The sequence below is a fragment of the Mustela putorius genome, unplaced genomic scaffold (genome assembly GCF_011764305.1).
Source record: "Mustela putorius furo isolate JIRA1106 unplaced genomic scaffold, ASM1176430v1.1 tig00003899_pilon_pilon_pilon, whole genome shotgun sequence".
NCBI classification, from domain to species: Eukaryota; Metazoa; Chordata; class Mammalia; order Carnivora; family Mustelidae; genus Mustela; species Mustela putorius.
In genome coordinates, this window is record NW_025422048.1 from 14,828,065 (window position 1) to 14,852,003 (window position 23,939).

The following is a 23,939-nucleotide window of genomic DNA, read 5'->3' on the forward strand; positions in this document are numbered from 1 at the left end:
TTCCTTGAGTTGCTGCTGCTCACCTGCCTTTGGCTGCCTTCTGCTTCCCACCATCAGCTAACTCGCAGCCTCAGCGCCGGCTCGCCACCCGGTGAGATGCTCTCTCCGGACCTGGGGCTGTCGGCTCTGTGTTTTCTTACTGAAGGCCGGTGGAGCAGCAGATTTTGTCCTTCCATTAACCCAGCTGAATCCCAGAGGTGAGGTGGACATCTGGCCCCACGTCGGGTCTGTAGCCTCCCCAGAAATCTCCCCTTTCCCTTCAGGAGCAGTCCTCAAAGCCGCTCTTGAACCTGCCCACTTGCCAGGGTCGTTAGCACCACGGGACCGCGGACCGTAGATAGCACAGTGGTACGAGACCTGCCAGTTCGATCCCGTCTGCCATGCTGAGCCTGCTGAGGGAGAGTGCCGGCATTTTAGGAAACGAGATGGGATTGATTTTTCTCTACGCACCATTCGGTTCCCACCTCTTACCATGGATTAACAACATGGCCTGATGATGCCTCCCCTGCGCCCGACTGCTGATTAGTTATTATCTAAAGTCTCCGGAACCACATGAACGATGTCGTTGCCAAGTCCTTGATGTGCCATCAGCTGTCTTTGTTTCTTGGTCACCTGGTCATTGGAGGCGCTGAGATGCCAAGTGCTCAAGTGATATTTAAATTAGCCTCCAGTAAAATGGACTTCCTTCCTTTGGCTTTTATCACACGTGTAGATTCCTGTTACCATTGCCGCGATGGAGATACAGGACGGTTCCATCATCCCCTCAGATTTGCTGTCTCCCGGCGGCCACACCCTCCTGCCACCCCTGACCCCTGACCACGGCTGATCTGTTCTCCTTTAATACTGATTTTACAATGTATTCCTTTACTAGGACACACATCCGGATCACCAGGATATTCTGAAAGCAATCATAGCCTTCAAAACGCTCATGGTAGGCGATGCTCTCACATTCTCATTCTCCATTTTGTATGCTTTGTTCCTAAAAAAGTGACTTGGGTGGAACGTTTATTTCCTCATGCAAAGGTCTGTAGAGTGGAAACAATAAGCTTCAGTGACAGTATCGCAGTGATTGCTTCATTTAATTTTGTCTTCCAAAAAATCAGGCTTACCTATGAAAGGTTGCCAGGCTGAGGGCATAAAGAGCTCACATTTGAAGTCTCTGCCACATTAAGCATTGCTGTGTAGGTGGGGGGTTTCCTTTTGTCTCTTTGTCTTTACCCCCATGTCGTTCACCTTATGTCTGTGTAGCTTGTCATTCGCTGATCGGCGTCAGTACTGGATTCATCTATCTATGCCGAAAGGTGTGAGTTTATTCTTTGCATATGAAAAAGAAATCCTGCATCAAATATAAAAGGAGAAAACCTACTAAGATCCAATTGCTTTATAGAGATTGCTATCAGAGCTCCCTGTAATCTTACATCTTGAGCCTGATGGTTAATGTCTCCTTGAACCCACTGATGTAAAACCACTTGGTGGCATTTTAGGAGAAGAGATAGAGTTTACTGGGCGATTGATAGGGTTTAGCTTCATTTTTTTAAAGATCTTTTTATTTGTTTGAGAGTGAGCGAGCACAGGCGGGAGGGGCAGAGGGAAGATGAGAGAGAACCTCAAGCAGACCGCACTGAGCATGAAGCCAGATGCGGGACTCGATCTCATGACCCTGAGATCATGACCTGAGCCAAAACCCAGAGCTGGATGCTTAACCAACTGTGCCACCCAGGCATCCCAAGTTGAGCTTTATTGTAGACATTTCCATGGCATTCCAAGTGGTTGGGATCCGTGGTTAGTTAGGATTCTTGCTATAAACTTGTGATGCGACATTCACCGTCGCCTCATTTTTATTGCTGTCGCAAGATCAGTGCCTGGCGTGACCACAGGTAAACAGCAAGTCGAAAACCAGAATAAGGTATTAGGTTAAAATTGCTATTGTCAGGGCGCCTACGGAACTTAGTTCAGTCTTAAGCGTCTGCCTTGGGGGCTCAGGTCACAATGCTGGGGTCCTGGGATCGAGCCCCACATCGGGCTCCCTGCTCAGCAGGAAGCCTGCTTCTCCCTCTCCCACTCCCTCTGCTTGTGTTCTCTTTCTTGATGTCTCTCTCTCTGTGTCAAATAAACAAATAAAAAGTCTTTAAAAATATTTTTTAAAAAATTGCTGTTGCCACAGGTCGGAAACAGTTACATGACTCGACCGAAACGAACAGCCCACTGAAACCTTTGGCATTTACCACTCTTTGTGTCCCCTTTATTTTGTCCTATAGCGAATGTAACATTCCTTTTTGAACGAATACTCTTTCTTTCTGACCAGTTCCCCAGTACAGATGCTTCAGAAATGTGTGCAGAGTGAACCGATGTCTTCCAGTTTCCACGTAGCTGAAAGGGACAGCAGAGATTTTATAGAAAACACACCCCCCAAAACGATGACATTTATTTGGAAACAGTAACATAACTAACCATATGCTCATTTTCATATTCAACTTGGAATGATACCCTAAGAAATAACTTCACACGTATTCATATCCCACATATTGTTTCCGGGCTTGTATTTCCAGTTTGTATGTGTAAAATTCAGTTGTATCTCTTTTTCACAGTTCTCTTAGGAATGAAAATTAACTTAGTATGTTACCCCCACCCCAGTCTCCTGCTAGTCCCTAAAGTATAGGGCTGTGCCACAGTAAATGAAATCGCTCGTACATGAGATAAATGCATGGCCCCTGCTACCACACTATCTTCATCTTTTGGCAAAAGTAGCTCTTTCTCACAAAACATTTGGTTAGAGAGTTAGGATAGTGGATCTTTCTGTCCAGCTGAGGAATAGGGACTCGGTGGAAATCTGAAAGTCCAAAGCTTCATCTCACTTTGGTCTGGATTTTGGTCTGTTTTGTGGGAATTCCTGTTCCATTGTGTTCTCCTTTGGTTCTGTAGGGGCAGTGCCAAGATCTAAGAAAGAGAAAACAGCTGGAGTTGCAAATACTTTCTGAGCCTATCCAGGCCTGGGAAGGAGAGAGTATTAAAACCTTGGGAAATGTGCTGTTTATGTCCCAAGTAATGGTGCAGTATGGAACATGCGAGGTAAGACATCTCAAACCCCAATGCCCTTGCTTCCACCTTTCTTTTTTTTTTTCCCCCTTTGATTTGGCCTTCCATCAAGGTCAAGTGCTTGAACGTTCCAAGAAACTGAGCAGTCCTTCCTTGCCCGGCACTCTGGTAGGTAGAGAAGGTGCGATGATCCTTGCCTTTAAGGACTGTCTTGGAAACAGGTGGACGGGCGCTACCAGACCCAGGGCGTCAGCGTCAGCGTAGGGTGTGCGGTCTTCACGGTGCATTGCACAGACGTTCAGAGGGGGGAAGAGCGAGCAGACCTTACGGAGCTAGCACCGGAGGAGGGGGGCCATGAAGAGAAAAGGCGGGGATCCCATGAAGGAGAGGCCGTTCTTAGCTCCGGAGAGAACAGGAGCGTGGCCTTGTGCCGAGGTAGGTAAGCAGCAGAGGAGGCATGCTGGGAGAAGGAAGGAGTTGGGGGGAGACGAGAGGCGGCTTTTGAGAGCCCCAGGCGGCGGGGAGTAGCCATTCAGGTCCACCCAGTGGGCCGTGGAGGGGGCGGGGCCTGCTAGAGGGTCAAGTTGTATAGAAATGCCACGAAGGGGGTGTCGATGGTACATAATCCAGAGGGGAGGGGGCTGGCCACAGAAGGACCAGCTGGGCTGCGAAGTGAGAAGGACCCCCGTCCACCCCGCGAAGGGCGGAGAGGGAGCAGGGACCCGTGGGCTGGAGATGACAGAGGTCCTCTTAGACGCGTTCACCTGCAGGTAACCAGCTGTAGGTGCCCGGGCGGGGGTGGTCTTGTAGGCGGCTGTTACAGCAGCAGAGGAAGGTGGGTGGGTGGGCAGAGCTGGAGGCAGAGGCTTGGATGTCCCTGACAGATGTGCCTTCCTAGGAAGCAAACACCCAGAGAGAAGCACGGGAGGCTGAAGATGGATTACGTCTTTTAGGAAGGGGGCAGAGTAGGGGAGGAAGGTTGCTTGTGTCACCTGGTATGATTTATCGGGTGTTAGGATTGCCGTTCTTGTCCCAAAACATGTCCCTATAGCCCCTGACAGGTCTCTGTCAGAGATTCATGACTGGGGGTTAACAAGCAATCTCATTCAAGACGCAGATACCCTGGGGAGGGCTGATGGGACCCGGAGTCCAACTGTTAGTCTTTCACACCTTTGGGATGAGCCTCTAGGTTGAAGGGAGGAGAAAGGGCCGGCCGGAGGGGACTGGGGGACCGTGTTGTCATGGAAACCCCGGGAGGGAAGGGCGGTGGAAGGCGGTCAGCCCGCTGAGTGTGGCCGAAGGTTCAGAGGTCAAGGAGTGTGGAGACCAAGAAGAAGCCAATGGATTTCACCAGAAGGCAGTTATTGATGACTTCGAGAGGGCAGTGGGGCCCCAGTCAGGGAGGAATCAATGGGGAGAAAAATAAGGCAGCAAGTAATTTGGCAAGAGAATGTCGAGGCACAGGGCCCTGGCGTACTTGGGAGGTGCTGGAGGTCCGCTTCCAGAGCCCCGCCCCGAAGCTGGCAGTTCAGCGAAGTGAGTCCCATCAAGGTGTCAGTCCCTCGGTGTGTAAGAAAGTTGCTTTTACGCCGTCCTGTAGTTTATTAAGTGTGCAACGGGGTCATGTCTAAACACAGCCTGTAGCTTCATCAGAAACACTCTGTGGCTACAAAAGGGCTCATCATCCTCGGAGCCTTCCGTGAGTCCTGATCATTGATCACCAGAATAGGCTCGAAATGTGACAAGAATTACCGGAACGTGACAGAGACACGAAGTGAGCAAACGCTGTGGGGGAAAATGGTGCTCGTAGACTTGGTCCACGCGGGGTTGGCCCAGACCCTCAGTCGTAAAAACCACAGCGTCTGTGAATAGCACGAGGCGGGCCTGTGTGATGAAGAAGGAGCCTCGGGGGCCCGTGGAGGCCCGTCAGGTCAGGAGGTGGGCGGATGGTAAAGGCAAAAGGGAAGAAACAGATAAGCAGGAGAGGCTGCTAGAAGGAGAAGGAAGAAATGAAGTGTCTATAGAAGGAAACCAGGCAATAGAAAGATGTGAGAGGCTGCAGAGAACTTACTAGAAGAGTGAGCCCCGAAGGACTGCCCTTCTCAAGTGCAAGGAAGTAGTAGTGCATAAGGATCATTAGAGCAAACCGGCTGGTGTTTTTGCACCTGCTAATCGCCTCTCTGTTTAAGGGGTTCGGAGAAGCCCTCCTGTGTGAAATTTCGTTTTGTGCTGTTTTCAGAAAGTATTTACTTTTTCACGTTACATGGGTATGATAGTTCTCTTGTTCTTACCGGTTAAAAGTAATTTTATGAATAAGAATTTGAGACACATGCTAGAGCATAGGAAACTTCCTGTCACCTGGAAACCCCTTTTGTTTTGCTCCTTTTCAAAGTAAAATCGTTTTCATTTTGTGACCCCAGAGCCTCGTGCCTTGGCATGAACCATGTGACAACTTAGGTGTGTATACTCGGGAAACCAGCATGGTTTTTCGTATCTCACTGTTACGTAGAGGCAGAAAAGAGATACACCACGGGTTTGTATTCCTTTCAAAGCAAAATCCAACCAGTTTGGTGCCTTGAGGTTGGGTATCTTTTTTAAAAGGTCACCGTTCGTGTTTCATTGCCTCCCACAAGCTCTGTGTTACACATTAGGGACTCCTGAAATTCTTAACAAATAAAATGCCCAACTTCTGTTCTCCGCTTAGCGTGTTTCATTTCACTTTAGGAAAAAGAGGAGCGGTACCTTCTGTTATTCTCCAGTGTCCTGATAATGTTATCGGCAAGTCCTCGGATGAGTGGCTTTATCTACCAGGTTAGTAGATTTCATATAAAGCACATAGCAGGATCCAGAATGAAAACAGGTTTCCATCCAGATGCAGTATTTCCACTGTGACGTAAAAAGGTCCAGCCAGAGAACACAGAATGTTCTGACCCTTTGTTGTAATTAAACAGCTTATAAGATCAGATGTTCTTTAGATCAGAAACCTTTATATTGCTGTAATGAGTTTATCTTCAATGTCCACTGCTCTGGTTATGAGCATAACCTATGCATGTTTAAAAAGAACTCTTAAGTGTGCAACCGGATAAATTCGCAGCCAAGTTTCACGGGCTCGTCTCACATCATTACTGCTGAGAAACTATAAAGCAGATTCGGGGTTCTGAAGTACAAGTCGTGAAGAAACTCCTTAGGAAGTTAAACTTCCTTCAACCTGCTCCCCAAATATGGAGGGGGCCGTGAGTTACGGTTGCCTGTTTTTATCTGTTGTAGCAATTACTAATTTTCATAAAAAATTTTTTTATTTTTATTTATTTATTTTTGGGGAATCTTTACTTTGTTGACAGATTCTCCTGCAAATGTGTCAGAAAAAAGTGAGCTGTTTGTAAATCCCCACCATATGGTTTAGGGCGTTTTAGCAAAACACAACCCATTCAGCAGTGATTCTTGAGAGGGTCACAAAAATCTAATAGACATAAGCAGAGATGCATATAACCACAGACTTAATGGGAATGTTCTTTTCTTGATAGGGAAAAATACCAGTAGCGGGAATGGTGGTGACTAGATTAGATGAAATCGAAGGGAATGACAACACATTTGAAATCACAGGTAGGTAATTTTCTCTTTTTTCAAGTAGCTACTTGAAATCCTTTTTGGGACGAAATGGAATTTGAGTAAATTAATGTCATTATTTTCTGTGATAAGCCTCTGAGTGAGTTTTACCTGGGCAAGGCAGAGTGTAATTAGGGCCCAGCGATGGAACACAGTCTCCTGGTCATTTGGAAACCTCGGCTTTGCCATTAGTTTCAATCTCTTCTTTCATAAGAGCTGCTTGTTAGAACTCAGAAATAACAAAATGGACTGACATAAAAGCACAAACTGAAGAAAATGCCAAGCCTGACCTTTTGGCCTGTGGTGCCTTTTTGCCAGGACTGTGTGATTTCCATGTGACAGTGGTATTTTTTTTTTGTATGGACTTGGCACGGTGGCTGACACTGGGATAATGGCCCCAGGCCTTACCCACTTCTTCCCCAGGAGGGAGCCTGAGATTAGATGTTGGTCCCGTTTCAACTTTGAATAGTTCGGTGAGGCAGTCCAGAATTCTCCCGGCGGGCTGAGATGGGCCCTGGCCTTCAATTTTTGCCCTGTGAGTTTGTTTGAAGTTTTACACTCCTTTCCTCCGATTCTGTAAGCAGTAGAAGTCAGGGACAGTGTTAGAAATCAGATACAGATACTTAATTTCCTGACCTCATGAACTGTTCCTCCTGACATAGAAGCTTCCACAGGGTTATTCTCTAGGTGCGAGTCTTAGTTGCGTTGAGTCTGTGTATGGAGGAGGTGAGCTCAGGCTTCTCGTCTCTCATTACCAAATGCTCCCCGTCGGACGATGCAGGTAACATAGAGAGAATCGTCATCCACTGCAACAGCAGTCAGGACTTCCAGGAGTGGCTGGAGCAGCTGTGCCGACTCATCCGGGGACCCGCCTCCTGCAGCTCGTTATCCAAAACGTCATCGTCATCTTGCAGCGCCCATTCCGTAAGTGGCCCACTCGTGCCATACGGGGGTTGTTGAGGCTCTCGTCAGACCTGCCTGCAGAGGACTTACGAGAAGTAGCGAGCATGCCCTAAGACTTCGGCTTGTCTATGTCTGTAGGTTTCGAAGTACAATAAAACCTCATGAATTCCGATGGCTGGTTTTGGACAAGGGTCCACCCAAGTTAAGACAGAGGTGTGCACTTCTGTTTGATGGTCCTAAGGGTCTCCCCACCCCTCCAAATCTCATTTATGCCACCACATTCATTAGGTCACCTTCAAGGGTAAACTTCCAGCGTTGCCTTCTTCCGAGTTAGCATGAATTTGGACTTCCTGGAATTGGAATCGATGAGATTTTACCGTACTTGTTAAGTGAGAGCGAAGATTGCCGTGTTCTCTGTTAACACTCATACCGGCCATGCCAAAACTCCAGTCTCGAGCACGGCGTGTTGCGGTGCGAAGAACGAGGGCTTTGGCATTGGACCCGAGTTCAAATCTTGGCTTTGTCAGTCGCCATCTAGTTTCTTTGCTTTGCTGATGTTCGTCTTCAGTTGTTCTGGTGAAATAACGTCTTTTGGCACCTAGTTGAGTGCCCAACACGTGACTGAACCCATTCGAGGTTAACTCTGCTTTCCTCTCTTCTAAAGGAAAGCCACCCCTGGCTTGAGTGAAATTCCAGCAGAGAGAGGGAAGACAGGATCATAGGATGTTGAGTCAGTGGGGTGCTGTTGCTCAGAGACCCCCGTAAGCTGGACTGAAAAGTGCTAGTTCTCAAACGGGATGCTTTTGTGTTCCCACCTTTTCCTTCCTGTGGCTGGCTTTGCTGATCCAATGACACTGCGCTGTTCTCTCGCCGTGTTGGCCCAAGGTCGGGTTCAGATGGCAGATTGCCAACATCTCATCAGACATTTTCCCAGTCTTTTAGCTCTACTGGACAGCCCCGAGGACCCCTGGAGCCTCCTCAGATTATAAAGCCGTGGAGTTTAAGTTGTCTGCGACCTGCACCTCCACTTAGACCGTCAGCAGCACTAGGTTATAAAGAGGTAATTTTTGCTACCTATGGTATAAAATGCTTCTGACAAGCTCATTCCCTAGCTCATTACAAAGAGTTCTGTGGGAATGTGCTAGAATTATGCTATGGCATACACGTCAATCACTTGGGAATTGTCAGACTCGGGGATTTCTTATTTATCAACTATCCGCAGGGTTTGTGTGCATTGCGTGAGCTCCTGGGTGCCCTCCCAGAGTGCCTCTGGTTCACCTTTCTCGTGGTCCGGCGTGTATACCCAAGGGCCACTTCACTGGACTTGAATTTCCACCCAAGCAGACCCAGTTGTGCATTTGGGATCATTCTGGTCTGTTAAGCCAAACTGGGAAAGTCTTACAGGACCAGGCCCTGGGTCTGAACTATGAGGGGCTGGACTTCTTGCTACAGTTGGGAGGGGAAAAGAATTCAATGAAAAGAATGTCCTTTAAGCAGAAGCTTCTAGGCAATAACCTTAGAGGGCATTGGATATTTGGGTAGTGTGGGGACTTCAAGGTTCTATGTTTTCCTGAAAGTTGCAGTCAGGAAATATCAGTCACTGGCCTCTGTGGACATGTGGACTATTACTTTTCCCCCCTAAGCTGTTTCTCATCATTCCAGCTTTCAGTGAAGAGCCTCGTTTATTAGGAGCTGTTCTTTACCCAGGTCTTACCGAGTGAAGGTGTAAGTCTGTGAGGGTTATGAGGTGCGTCTTGGAATTAGGGGGCAAAGACAGCAGATATTTCTATATCGAATATGTGTTTCAACGCACGACACAGATTCAGCTCAATTTTAAGTTTGTCTCCATCTCAAACACCGTGCTGCTATTTCGATGAATTGTTGCCTCCAACCCTGAGTGCAGTAAAAATAAAACGATCTTTGGACACTGGAGGATTTTTTGATCATTTCAGTTGGGCACGACAGGAGAAAGCTAAATCCTTATTACCTACCTCTGTTCAGAATTGGGTGAGGAAACAGTCCCACAGGTTTGCTTTGGAATTTGGCCCGTGATACCCGCAAGCATCCAGTTTTCTTCTCCGATTACATGAACCAGGAGGGCCACTTCATAGTTACGTGGGTCCCCTTTTTAAGGATGGCTATTTTGTAATTGTCAGTCACTAAGTTCAAGTGCCGGTGAGCCTTGAAGGGTTAAGTTGACTTAATCCTTCCCAGAACTAATCCTAAGGCATGATCATGTCGTTTCCACTGGGAGAAGAGAGTTATTAATATGTCCTTACTATGTAGTGTGTATTTCGGTTACTTTCAGTATTTGTTACTCTGCACGGAACTGTATTCCTTGGGCTTTTTGCATGGTGATATTTGCATCTGAGACTAATGTGGGAAACGTAATGATATTCACTCTGTGTAACTGATGATGACACTAACATTTCAAATGTTGTTTTAGAATTTTTGATAAATGGATTTGGTCATTATAACCATCGACCTCTCACGCTCATCTTCTCTTTCTTTACATATTCACTTTAGAGGATGTCTTATATCTTAAAGGTAAGGGTAGAACGATATCTTTGGCTTACAGTGACGTTTTTGCTCGTTTTGTCCCTTGTTCTGATTGGTGGCTAAAATATGAAGATGCAAATCTGACATGTAAGTACTTTCTTCAAAAAAGCAGGCTCTTGGGAAATACATTTGAAAACAACGTCTTAGACGCCCTAAAAAGGCCTGTTTTCCTTGTGTGGCTGTATGTGTTTTAATGCTCTTTTTCCTGTTATTTTTGTCATATGCGAGTTTTCCATGGCTGTCTGTTTTCAAGCCTAAGTGGGTCATTGTGGCTGAGTGGAAAAAATTAGATTCTTTGTTCCATATATTTTAAGGTACCAATGATTATCCACACATCACGTAGATGCATCGCATGGGAGATTGGGAGAATGGTCGCCATTCTAATCCATTTACTTGGTTACGGGCACTGGTTATTCAGACGGCAAAGGCAAACTCAATAATTCGTGGCTCTGTCATCTCCTAATTAAAAATATGGCTTTAGGGGTGCCTGGGTGGCTCAGTGGGTTAAAGCCTCTGCCTTTGGCTCAGGTCATGATCTCAGGGTCCCGGGATCGAGCCCCACATCGGGCTCTCTGCTCAGCGGGGAGCCTGCTTCCTCCTCTCTCTCTGCCTGCCTCTCTGCTTACTTGTGATCTCTGTCTGTCAAATAAATAAATAAAAATCTTAAAAAAAAATTAACTACGGCTTCAGATATGTATGTCTAAGCTTGGGTCTGCACCTGTGACTGCCGACCCGGAGTTATTTATGCAGAGAGCACTCATTTGGCTTTTCTCTCCAACTTCAGGGAAAGGATTCAGTCCCTCTGCCTTGATTTTCCCATCTGACAAATGGAAATTAATATTCTTCTTTGGGGGACTGTTGCTAGGGAAAATGTATTTATACCACTTTGAAGCTCTTTGAAAAGCAGTGTGTACTATAGTTGTTATTTAATTCCCTTAAAACTGTATCAGTGAGGACCCTAAACCAAATTAGGAATACGGTTATTTCCCTAGGATTGACACCCACTACTTTCTCTACAGATGGGCACATGTCCCTCTGGCAATTGAGAGGAGAGTGTCATTGCCTCTGTTTTATGTTACCTTTTAGAGCTTATTGGAGCCATTTATTGTGTGCATTATTAAATTTAGATGCACTCTGGAGACCGTCAAAATAAGAGAGAGCCATTTGGTTTAATTTCATTTGCTCTTTTTCATTTGTTTTCGGGGGGAGAATTCTAATTCATAAAGAAACCTCCGTCCTTACAGGAGTCTAGTAAAAGCCCCAAAACGATGAAGAAGTTTCTTCACAAAAGAAAGACGGAAAGAAAGCCGTCGGAGGAGGAATACGTGATTCGGAAAAGTACGTGTTTTATACCTTTTGACAGTCGGTTACAGATGAGCTAGCAGAAGAATTTTGTTGAGGGCAGATGATCAGAGCAGTTTGTCCTCTGGTATCACCTTGTTACAGAAAACTGTGCACGCTCTCAGGTTCTGTCACCTCTAAGCTTTCTGAACGAGCTGCCTCCCGTTGCATTTCATTGATCTGAGCCAGACGGCTGCCCTATGACCTTCACCTTGGACATTTCATCTCGCCTGGTTGGGAACCACTAAAGGGCCCCATATGCTATGGATACATTGCCCCCCGCCTTATTTTCTGATGCCCAAGATGTTTTCCCCTGCCGAGACACACTAAATAGACCTGAAGGCCGAAACCCTTCTGGAAGTTAAATGCTCAGTGACGTTCCCAGTTCGCCAAGGAATCAGCCTGCTGCCGTGTAGAAGCAGCTTGATTCTGAGGCGGACTGCGCCGTCGGTCGACCAGTCCCTATGTGCGCGTTTGCCTCGATCGCGGGGACCGAGGTACTCTGGGGCACGGGTAAAGGAGTAAGTGATGCATTGCAAAGGGTGTCTCAGCCAAAAATACACTCTGGAGAACTCTTTGCCACACTCCAGCTTCTGCATGGCCCAGCCTGCCCCCCGTGGAGTACGCATCAGTCCTCTGGCAGGGTTCTGCGTCACCCCCCCCCAAGTCCCTTCAAGAAGATTTTGGCAAGAGGAGGGAGAATCAATGACTTTGCTGGCTGGTTGGAAAAAGTGGGCGAGTTCTGTGCAGGAAAGCTTCCTAGAGAAGGGAAGCCTGGCAGTGTGGAGGAGGGGCAGTTTGTGGTGTGTGTCAGGGGAGAACCGAGGCTAGGGCCATGCCCAGTGCTGCCATCGTGGCTCCTAGGAGTCTAGTAAAAGCCCCCAATGATGAAGAAGTCTCCTCAGAAGAGAAAAATGGAAAGAGAGCCACCAGAGGAGGCTTTCCGGGCAGGGGGAGGGGGGAGCCGGTCCCCAGCAGCCGAGCGCGTGGCATCCTTTTGAGGTTCTAGAGACGGATCTCTCTCTGCTAAGTCTTTACCCCTTAAATCCCCCAGGTACCGCCGCTCTGGAAGAAGATGCGCAGATCCTGAGGGTGATCGAAGCCTATTGCGCCAGTGCGAACTTGCAGCCAGGCCACGGCTCAAGTAGGTCCCCCCACCCCCCGCAACCACTTTCTCTTCTGACTGTTCAGCGCCTCTTTGCAAAAAAAAAAAAAAAAAAAAAAAAAAAAGTGAAAAGCAGGTGACCTGGTGCAGAATTGCATCTTTCCGATAAGGTGCTTTGAGCTGCCAGGCGGTTTGTTTACCCGCTGCTTCTTTTCACCCAGAGAGAAAGACAGATGCAAGAGTAAAAAAGTTGGAGGTGATAGAAATGAAAAAAAATTTTTTATTTTTTTTTCAAAAAGTCCTTCTCCTTTGAAGTACACAGATACCTTCAGCAGCACTAGTTAGGAATTAAAGAGCCCAGAGAGTTCCTGTGTCTGTGAACTGATGCTAATCTCTTCTCATAGGCAGATTTGGAAAGGAAGTCAGAATACTATCTTTGATCAGTTGCATATTTAAGTGAACTGAACAGCACTTCACCCAGCTCGGGTTTCACAGTTGCTCTGAAAATCTGGAAATGTAGCTGCGAGGAGCAGGGGGGCTGTTGGGAATGTCCACAGTTTACAGGGAGCTGTCAGGGAAGCGTACAAGGGGTACCGCCCCCCCCAGCCTCCCAGCACCTTTCAGGCTACATGCTGAGAGCGAGATGAGGTTTCCTGATTGATCCTTGAACTTGATCCTTGAACCACTTCGGGTCTGTCTTGTCTTCCGTGATTATAGACATTCAGGAGACCTGGTGTGAGGTGTTTTGATCTGCAGAAGTGAGTTCTCTCCCTGTTGGACAGCTACTGACCAATCACTTGAGTGGGGGTGGGGATGGCTTGGGTGATGGCCTTGACCGATGCCTTCGAAGTAATGTGTCCCCCAGGGCTGGCGCGAGGAGAACATTTGATGTCACACTTTGACATGTTTGACCATGAGGAGAGGACTGCCCTATGTTCCCCTTCACAGACAGATCCTGGCTGTGGCTTTAGGCACACCCAGCTCTGAGAACAAGTTTCGAGGAGGCAGGAAGGGAAAGAGAGCAGTTTGGGCTGTGAAAACTAGGAGGGAGAGGGTGCCAGGGAGACAGCAGAAGAAGCATCCCTCATATAAAACATGACCTCATCTGCTCCCCGAACCTGCACTCTTCACGTTGACAGCGTCCGCCAATCTGTAGGAGGCACAGGCAGGTGTTCTGGTCTCAAGAGTCCCATTTCCGCCCCTCCTGCCCAGCCTTCCCCTGAGACTTGGCCATGTCTAGCATCATGGCGGCCTCCCATCCCCCTCCCTCTCCAGCTGGAAGTCCCGTTTCCCAGGAACTCACTGCTGTTACGTCCCACCACGTTTAACCAGTCAGTCAGTCAGCCAGTCTGCTGCCTACTTGGTAAGCACCTGTGGAGTGCCGGACCCTGTGGAAAGCAGAGACACCACCACCTCAGCGAGGGGGAGGCAATGAGCACACACAACGCAAAGGCTGAAGGTTAAGGGCTCGAGCTCCAAAAGGAAGGCTCCAGAAGCAAGGGGGAGGTTGGAGGTGCAGGAGAGCTCTTTGGTCCGGTCCCTTGTCTGTTCTGTCACCTCTTCCATCTCTAGACCCATAAAGATGCCCACATCTTTGTGCGATGTGGTAACGCGCACCCCCGCACTGACCTTCACCAAAATGGACTTCACTCACAAAATAGCCCCCACCCTGGCCAAAATCAAATCAATTATTTGTCTGTTTTCTCATGTCAGGAAGATTTTAGTCAGCAAGTGTTGGATGACTGCTCTGTGGGTACAAGGCAGCAACGTGCCATCGACAAAGACCCCTCAGCGACAATAGCAGAAGGGCCAACACCTAGAGTAGTCTCTTTTTCCCTCTCGCAACCCTTGTCTTCGTAGGTGCTCGCAAAGATTCACTCCCACAAGTATTACTCCCCGAGGAGGAGAAACTCATCATTGAAGAAACCAGGAGCAATGGCCAGACTATCATTGAAGAAAAGTGAGTAGAGCAGGCTACATTTTCTGATTTGTCTGGGGGCTGGAAAGAAGGTTCTGGCAGGGTAGTGCGTCTGTTGCAAAGCCCGCACTGAAGGACAGTGCCTCCTTGTCCAGGCGTATAGCCCTTTTTGCTCTCACGCCGCTGGGAACTATGGGAGGGCTGCCCCCCAACAAGGGGAAGGAGGAATGGGAAGCAGAGTGGGTGGAACTTTCTGGGGCCAGCTCCCCCGTACAGTAAAGTGCTTCAGAGTATTCAAGAATAGCACTCCAGGGTCCAGATGGTTCTGGGGAAGGCTACAGCACTACTTCTCCTGGCCAGAGGGTTGCTTCTCCCATTTACTGAGTCAAACCCTGGACATTCACATACTTGAATATTTAGAATCCTCCAGAAACCCAGTGAGACAAGCATTACTTTCACCACTTCTATTGAGGTTGAGGCACAGGAAAATGATGTTCCCAGTCTACCTTTGCACATTAGTGAGGGTGACCTAATGGGGAAAAATCAGGTTAAGTACCTTTGGGCTCATAAAATAAACAAAGTAGCCAAATAATTCATTTCTTTAAACTTGAGTCATTTCTGAAGTCAGGCCTAAATTTGCATAGGACAGCATATTTCAAAGTGCTTGACATCGTCAATGTGTTTTTCCATCTGGTATATGAAGTGATGTGGCAAAATGGTAAAGCACTTGGGCTCAAGAGAACAGCCCTGGTTCAAGTCCAAATTCTGCATCACATTAGCTGTGTGACCTGGGGCCAGCCTCTTTAACTGCTTCATGCCTCGGTTTCTGCATCCATGAATGGGTATGATGGTAATACTTGAATTTAAGGTTTGTTGTGGGGCTAAATGGAAGAAGAAGTATAAAGGCTGGCCCATGGTCATCACTCAATAAATGATAACGGTTGTAATAACATTGTTATGAGAGCTATATTAATCTCCACAGCAACTTTGTGTGGCTTGCGGGAAATGTGGTATTATCCTCATTTTGTATGTAAAGAAAGTAAGACAAGGAGAGGAGGAGAAAGAAACTGGTTACCCAGGGCTGGAGGACTGGTAAGTGGTAGGATCAGAACTGGAACCCAGATCTCCAGAGTTCTTGTCCAGGGAGAGAGCCATCTGGGACTTAAATGTCCCATGACTCAGCCAGGGCAGTTCATCCTCTTTTAAGACAGGTGGGATCTTCCAGAAATAATGCCCCCGACTTTGTGTCATGCAGGGTCATGTAGAGTCGGAGAAGTGAGAACAGCAGTGCCATCACACAGATATCGTAAGATAGGCAGGGTCTCAACACCCCTAATATGTTAGGTGATGTTCATTCCTGCCCCAAAGAAAGAATCAGAACCTTATGACGAGCCCTGGTCTCTCTTTGTACTCCCTCAAGCTGGGAAGCAAGCGGCCAAGGAAGAGAGCAAAATAGGAAAGGTGCCAAGACATGGCATTCGAATGACTATGCGTGCTGGCAGTTGTTTGCCCATAAAAATGGCAACCACAAGGATGGTTCGTAGCAGTCTCTCTCTCTCCTGACCAGCTAGAAAGTCCACTGCTTTTCAGGATCTGTAGTTCTCGAAAGCTGCTTTTATGGTTGAGTTTTCCTTAACAGCATTTCAGTGCCAGCTCTTAATCTCTGAACTTTATGTTGTAGGAGTCTGGTTGACACTGTGTATGCCTTGAAGGATGAGGTCAAAGAACTGAAACAGGTAATGAAATAGAGTAGTCATTTTCTCGGGTCATATAACAGGAACAAGGTGGTGAGGTGGGGATTTTTCTTGTGTCTTCAAGGTAGGTTTTGTTGATTTTACTGCATGGTCTTGGCTTCAGATTTCTCAGGATTGCTCATATACCTACTTGGCGGTTTGCAATAGGGTCCCATACTTAGTGATGGCTTTCCTGTGCTCTGACATCTGTAAGCAGAACGTTAACAAAGATAAGGCACTTGTGAGTGCGTGAGTATAAGGAGAACCGAGTATAAGGATTGAAGATGAAGCTTCTTACATGGGTCTCTGGTTTGACAGGGTGGTTCCCTTCATGGAGATCCGGAGCCACAGGAGGAAGAGAAGGTTGGGGTGACTATAGAGATAGAGTTCACTTTAGGACATAATGAGTTTGAGGTACTTGTATATACCAAGTTGATACTGGGGGACTGTGGACCTAGTGCTTGTGAGATGAGATGAGGTCAAGTGTGTAAGAGACGTGCACGGCCTCTGAGTTGAGCTGCAGGAGATGAGACACTAAGTGAAAAGAGAGCTAAGCCGGAAGAGGGCCTGGGCCAGAGCCACCGTGGATGCTTACGCCGCAGGCCCAAAGAATGCGAAAGCTCGGCCCGAGAGGGGTCAGAGAAGCAGGGGCCTGTCCTGCCTTAGAAGCTGAGAGAAAGGAGCCCGAGGAAGGCATGTACAGTCAGTGGTGAAGGCTGCTAAGAAGATGAGCAGGAGGAGCCCTGGGAAGGGCGCCCTTGGTTGGGGAATTAACCAGTTTTTTGCCATCATAGGAAAATAAAAGAATGAAGCAGTGCCTGGAAGAAGAATTGAAATCAAGAAGGGACCTAGAAAAGCTGGTGCGGAGGCTGTTGAAGCAGACTGATGAGTGTATTCGGGCCGAGTCCAGTAGCAAGACCTCCGTTCTTCCGTAACCGTCACTGTGCAACTGGGCACACGTGCCTCCGGGGCATCTAGAAATGTCCAGCTGAATGATTTGTTTGCTCACTTCCTTGGTTTTTATTTTGTATCTGAGTCAGTCCTCTCTCTCTCTCTCTCTCTCTCTCGCTCTCTCGCTCTCTCTGTTTGCTTGAGTGTTCGTTGTCGTTTGATTATTGGTTGGTTATTTTCTTTTTGACCGGGGTAAAAGCGAGACATGGTGGTGGAACTCTCCCCCGAGTCTTTTCCACTCAATAAGAAAAGGAAAACGAGAATTTAAAATGGATTTTAGATGATTTAAATGGTCTTCATATGGCCTTCAATTTATAGTGCCTCTTCACCAGCCATTACTCGCCCCCACACCCCGCTCTGTCACTCTTTTGGGGCTGCCGTATCAAAGTGGCCGGCCGTGGCTTAGTAAATGTGAACTTGACTTTTTCTTTCATGCTTTCTTATATCTGGAAGCCCCTCAGTACCCAATTTAAGGAGAGCAAAGCTCCTTGAGCTATGACAAGGGTAGGGTCATTTGCCCAGTGACCCAGCCATCCTGCCCCGACTATCATGTGCCACCCTCAATGCATACTTTTTTTTTTAAATTACTGCCCTGTGTTGTCTATAAGGTCAAGAAAACAGTAGCATCCTTATTTCTTTTGTGTGGGTTTACATTTTAACTCTATGGGGCAGAAGCCCCGGTCACCCTTGCCAACACCAGACCCATTAGCAAATTGCAGTAGACAATCTTGCCCATCTGCCGCAGAGTTGACCATGCCCGCCCAGTGCATGATAGTTTTTGCCCGTCACTGTCTGCCTCGTGTGTAAGTTTTCTACTTCCCCAGTGCTTTTCAGCCAACCGTGTAAAGCGGTATGTAAACTCGTACGTGTGCACTTTGCCTACTTTTTGGAAATATAGACCGTGAGCAGTCACTTCATCTACATGGCATATTTCAACTTGTGAACCTCTCCTTCAAAACAATCCGCATTGAGGAGATAGCGTGCCCTAGTAGACTGCTTTAATTCACTTTATCACTCTTCCAGGTATGCAGTGCGAAGCTGTAATATTCATCAACCTCTTTGAGTAGGACTTGAAGCATTATTTGCAGAAATGTGCTGTTGGTCGAGTTTGCATATCCAGAAAGAAAGGACCCCCCCCCGCCCATCCCCCTACCCCTGGCAGTGGTCGTATGCTGGTTCCTGGTGAAGCTTCGTGTTTGGAACTTGTCTACTAACATTGCTCGTTGACTCCAACAGTCCCCTTTGTGAGTGTCTCCAAATTTAGAACAGTGGTAAACCAGGTTTAGAAGAGGGTCCCAGAAGAGCAGAACACATCCAAACAGGCACAAATGGAAGTCGGCACGAGGCTCCAGGACAGAGCAGTGCAACCCACTGCCCCCTCTCCCCAAGACAGGTGCAGTCAGGCAGGTGGGGCTGATCACTGGAAAGAGAGGCAAAGGGCCAATGGACTGGTCAAGGTCACCTTCCAGATATATTTGGTGGGTCCCTCTAAATGTGGGTTTTGCCAATGGCGTTTAGAAACCACACTTGAAGTTTGAATCCCCCAGCTCGCTAAGCTCTTTTTTTTGTAGTACTCGGGGGGCCTCAAGTTCCCGTAGCTCCGCGGTACAGGGCTATTGACTGCTTGCCACACGGCAGAAATGACACCATCCACAGGAAGGGGACGGTTCTGGAAGACCGCCATCAGCCAACCGCATGCAGCCATCTTTGGAATGAAGAGTGAAGATTTCTAGAAGTGGCTCCTGTTCTGTTTTTAAGCCCAGCAGCTTAGATATACCATCCTCCACCTAAAAATGAACAACTACCACACAGACCTGAGCATCTGCCCCACCTGTGGTTAATGAATGGCTTGCAGTAAATGCACCAGCTATATCCGTAGGGAACATTTTTGTGATTACAAAATACTTTAGCTGATAAGGCATAGGATTGCTTACAATATTGAAAGGTCTTTATTTTAAAGTGATGTGTACATATGCATGTTTCTGGAACTGGGCCTTTTGGAAGAGAGGCCCTTGGTACTGTGGGTAGTGAAGCAGTCCTACACAGGAAACGAAGCCATGTTCACCCGAGACCAGTGTCTCCATAGGTGTGTTGTTTACAATCCTCTGTAAGTGGGTTCCTGTCACCCTGTAATTAAACCGCTGCCCTTAGAGGCTTTTTAGTTCCTCTTCCGTCATGTCCCTTCTTACACAAGCTCAGATTTTCTAACTTGTTTTTATTTTGAAGACTTTTAAAATGGACATTTTCAATAAATAAGAATAACAGTGCTTTATAAACCAAGTCCTGTGTTTTTCTTCTCTTCTTTTTCTCTTCTCTTCTCCTCAGAAATATTTCTCACAGGGTGGCAGCTTCCTCCCCCATGTACTCCTGAGCTGTCCGCTGTCATCGGGTCCCCTGGCAGGTGCACTTGCTCCCCACTTCACAGAGATAACTCATGTCATAAGACAGAACCTTCCTTAACTTCGCCACCACTCTCCTTCTGGTCCCAACCTACGAACTGTTCGCACACCATTTTCCGTCCACAATCAGGATTTTATCAGCCAGTGATAGCCTACATTCTGACCACAGTTGGAATGCTGGTGGCAGCCATCAAGATGAAAATATTTGCTCCACCTTGAGACAGATGTGCTGGATATTATCTGTTTCGCTGCTCAGCACCCTTCCTACCCCTTTTGTGTCTCTCCCTGGAAGACTTAAACAAAACAAAACAAAACCCTCAGACTCCCTTGCAGCTAGGGTATGGAGATACAGTGTGCATCTCTGATACATTTTCAGTTCTGTCAATGAAACACCTTTGCACGATGTTTGGAAGGCTTACATTAGCTAGAGGCCATCGTCCTGGGGCTTCGCGGCTGGAGGGCCATCCCGGAGATGTGTTTGTGGCTTCTATACTCTAGCTTCCAGTGTGTCCACTCACAGCTTGTGCGTGGGAGACGGTCATGGCAGTGATCATGACGGAGCGAGAGCAGAAGCTTCCTGAACTAGATTTGGATCATAATTACAATACAATGACCTTGAAGCCATGAGTCCAGTGTTAGTCCCCTGACTTCAGCTTCTGTCACCAATGATTTTGTAGGCACCAAATATTACCTCTCTGCTTGGGTTGCCTTTCGTGGTTGATGTTTCTTGCTCTGAAGCAGTCGATGTAATATCACACCTCTGTGGGCTGGGCTCTCCCAAGTGTTTATACGGTTGGGCTTAGGAAACCCTCGCAACCACTCTGTGAGCTATTGGCCATCCCCATCTGACGAAGGAACAGAAGCACAGATGTTGAACAAGATGCTAGTAGCTGTGGAGCTGGGATTCGAAACCCTGGTCTGTCCGCTTCCGGGATCCGTACTCTTTCTCCTTTGTGCTTGGCACCTGCTAAGTAGGCTACTACCTCAGCCACCTACTCTTGGGAAGTCACTCATAAGCTCTCAATCGAAAAATCCAGGGAACACTTTTCAGTTGCTAGCTTGTTATTTGACCCTTGCCTCCTTGATAAAGCTCTCCTTCCTTGGCTTTCCTGATCCCAAGGTTTCTGGCATTCATTCAGCCTTTCTGAACACCCCTGTCGTCTCTGCTGGCTCTGTCTCCTTTGCCTGTCCCTTGGACATTTGCTGATCCTCGTCACTTTTCTTCTTGCCTTCCTTTCTATGGCCTCTTCCTGGACAACCTTGTCTACTCCAATAACTTCATTGATCAAAATGCAGGTGACTCCCATATCCATATTTTTTCCATCCCAATGTTTCTCCTGAGCTCCAGAACAATGGGTGCAGCTACTTCCTGAACAGTCCAGCTTAGATGTCCTACACAGCTCAAACTCAACATGTCCAAAGCTGGACTCCTCCTTTCTATTCCCAGATCTGCTCCTCCGGTGTTTCCCATTCCACTGAACAGCCCTTCTGGCCACTTAGTTGGCCCAGTCAGGAAAATGGGCATTATCCTCTGCTCCATCCTCTCCCTCAACCCTGTATCAATTTATACATTAACGCTTTATAAGTCTAGTCATCCAATCTTACCATTTTTAACTCTGTTGTATCTCCTGAACTCGTCTCCATCCTCCTGACCATCACTTGTTTTTGGCACTTGTCATCTCTCCCTCAGACTGATGCATCTCCTTGCCTCTTGTTGCCTTCTCTAGTCTGTCCTAACTTTGGTGCCAGTAGTCAATGTCATTCATCTGTTTAAAAATACAATCTCTTGCTACTCCTCACCACACAGTAAAATATAATCTCCATGAATTTCTCTGAAGTCTTGTAATATGCCTTTTGCCCTGCCTAAAATCACTTTCCCATCCCTGTCCATTGAGCAAATTCTTTCCTTTCCATTTAGAGTCAGCTCAAGTATCAATGTGAACTCGTGATTTCTAAAATGCATGTATATATGTGTGTCTCTGCATGTTTATGTGTACATTTATATGTATGTACTATGTATGTTTCTATGTGTTAGGATTGCCAGATAAAATACCACGATGCTTAGTTAAATTTGAATTTCAGCTGGGGTGCCCGAATGGCTCCATCAGTAGAACATGCAACTCTTGCTTTTGGGGTCTCCAGTTCAAACCCTACGTTGGGTGTAGAGCTTACCTAAAACAGCTGAATTTCAGCGATGCAACAAATACTGTTTTGATACAGATCATGTCCCAAATATTGCATGGGATATATTTATACTGTGTTTTTCACTCTTTACCTGAAATTCAAATATAAATGGGTATCCAGAATTTTTATTTGCTAACTCTGACAGCTTTTGTGTGTCTGTGTATAAATATATGTATTTATAGTTATTAGTATATGTTTATATATGTTATATTCCATATATATATATCCATATATACATACACATACATATCTCACATACACACACACACACACACACACTCTCTCTCTCTCTCTCTATCTCTCTCATACATATTTCCTAGGAGCAGGAACTGTGTTCTCAGGAACACAGTTAGTACCCAGAACTTGGTTTCTAAACACACTCTGTACTGAAAGGAACTAGAGCTCCTTAGAGAAATGGCTGATCCTATGGCTGAAACAGGGAAGGTATAAGATGAGCCTAGAACATCTTGTTGTGCCAGAAAGTAATGGAATGCTAAGAAAAGAAGCTGACAGGCTCACATCTCAAGGACATGGGCCAACTTGAAGAGGTTCCACTGGCCATATAAAGGTAAATTTGAGCACCAAAATAAGGATAGTAATGATTTAGAAAACATTGAAAAAAGTAGACATCTATGAGTCCATGCTGAGAAAGAAAGAAGAGGGGAGAAAGGGTAAGTGACCGTGCTGAGTGTTGAGTGGTAAATGTGGAAGGAACCACATTTGTGTGATTTCCCAGAGTTGGGAAATCCTTGTTTTGCAGCCGCCATACTAAAGACTGATGCAGGCAAAAATGACTCTCAGATGCTAAATAAAGGGGAAAATGTTGATGATGAGAAAGATATTTGCATGCTCTCGAAGTGTTTCCCCCAAGACTGCTTACTTGTTAGAAAGGGGAGACTGGTGATTAGAGATGCAAAAACCAGACAGCACCTTCCTTCACTGGGTGATCGGAATCCACATCAGCGAGGAGAGGCAAATGGCCATCATACGCCTCCAGATGTAAGACGCTGAAAGGAACACAACGTCATGTATGTGGTTTGCCATCCAGGAAAGCATCACTTGGACTTGACCATGAGGAAGCATCAGACAAACCCAAAATAAGGAACATTCTTATTTATTTATTTATTTATTTTTAAGGAGGGGAGATGATTATTTGAGGCAAAAATGTCCATGTGTTAAATACAAAGAAAGGCTGAAGAGACGTTCTAGATGAAAAGGGACTAAAGAGATCTAACAACTACATTCAGTACCTGCTCCCCAGACTGGATCCTATAATGGAAGGGCAAAGCGATAAAAAAAGATATTAACAGTTAACATATAGTTTGTACATTCTCTGTGTCCTATGCTGCATTCTTACAATAAAGTAAGCCAAAGGAAAGAAACTGTTATTAAGAAAATCTTAAGGAAGAGCAAATATATTTATAGTACTTTATTCTATTTATTGGAAAAAATCCAAACCCTGTGTTACTGGGGAATCATCTGTGCTATGGTTATAAAGAAGAATATCTTTATTCTTAGGAAATGCACCCTGAGGTCATTAAGTCCACGACCTTAAATGGTTCAGGAAAAAAAAAAGGTACACTGTTATTTTTATGATTTTTTTTTGAACTTCTCTAACTTTGAAATAATTTCTAAAATAAAAAAAAAAAAAAGTGAGCTCTAGTCTTGCCTCCTCCGGGAATCCAGACTCCAACAGCCCTTATCCTGTCATCACACTGTGCTTCCCCTGCCTGGGTCACCTCCTATACGAGGAGATCGTACCTACTCAATGAATATTTGTTGAACGAGCAAATGTTCCAAATAATGTGAATGGGAAACCTGTGAAAACTTGCCTCAGTGTCTACAGCAGAAGCCAACTGGAGGCCCACGCTGTCCGCGGCCTCCAAGCCTGCAGGGTCTGGCCTGTGGCCCAGCCTCCCGGCCACCTTCTCACAACTTGCCCCGTGGGCCATGTGGAGCCAGCCCCTCTGGGAAAGCAGGCCCGAGGGTAGTTTCTCGCTGCCAAATGAGCTCGGGGCCTCTTCCTAGACTGGGCTTCCTCAGGAGCTGTGTGGCCGGCCATATACCAAGACCGGTTCCCACGCAAGGCCCTCCGGGGGGCCTCCCTGAACCCTATGCTTTTGTGTGTTCTGCGCTCGCCCTCGGGGGCTCCTTTCCTCCCCGCAGCATCCTCAGTCTGGGCCACCACTCCCAGAAAGCCTTTC

At 46.8% G+C, this 23,939-nt stretch overlaps 1 protein-coding gene across 6 annotated transcripts in view; it reads left to right on the forward strand.

Annotated features, from left to right (window-relative positions):
- The window catches only part of ARHGEF6 (Rac/Cdc42 guanine nucleotide exchange factor 6), a 100,075-nt gene extending 80,643 nt beyond the window's left edge, over window positions 1-19,432 (forward strand). For 2 of the 6 annotated variants that reach the window (XM_004773651.2, XM_045068217.1), the window contains 12 exons: window positions 872-931; window positions 2,923-3,069; window positions 5,761-5,847; window positions 6,561-6,639; window positions 7,424-7,566; window positions 8,480-8,605; window positions 10,072-10,092; window positions 11,349-11,442; window positions 12,500-12,589; window positions 14,411-14,510; window positions 16,150-16,204; window positions 16,996-19,432. In XM_004773651.2, coding sequence (XP_004773708.1) covers window positions 872-931; window positions 2,923-3,069; window positions 5,761-5,847; window positions 6,561-6,639; window positions 7,424-7,566; window positions 8,480-8,605; window positions 10,072-10,092; window positions 11,349-11,442; window positions 12,500-12,589; window positions 14,411-14,510; window positions 16,150-16,204; window positions 16,996-17,136 — 1,143 coding nt within the window. In that variant the 3' untranslated portion in view covers window positions 17,137-19,432. Of the gene's footprint in view, window positions 1-871; window positions 932-2,922; window positions 3,070-5,760; window positions 5,848-6,560; window positions 6,640-7,423; window positions 7,567-8,479; window positions 8,606-10,071; window positions 10,093-11,348; window positions 11,443-12,309; window positions 12,472-12,499; window positions 12,590-14,410; window positions 14,511-16,149; window positions 16,205-16,995 lie in introns of those variants that run through there. The other 4 variants (XM_004773652.2, XM_004773653.2, XM_004773654.2 and 1 more) reach the window with 4 other exon arrangements.
- Window positions 19,433-23,939: the final 4,507 nt, after the last annotated feature.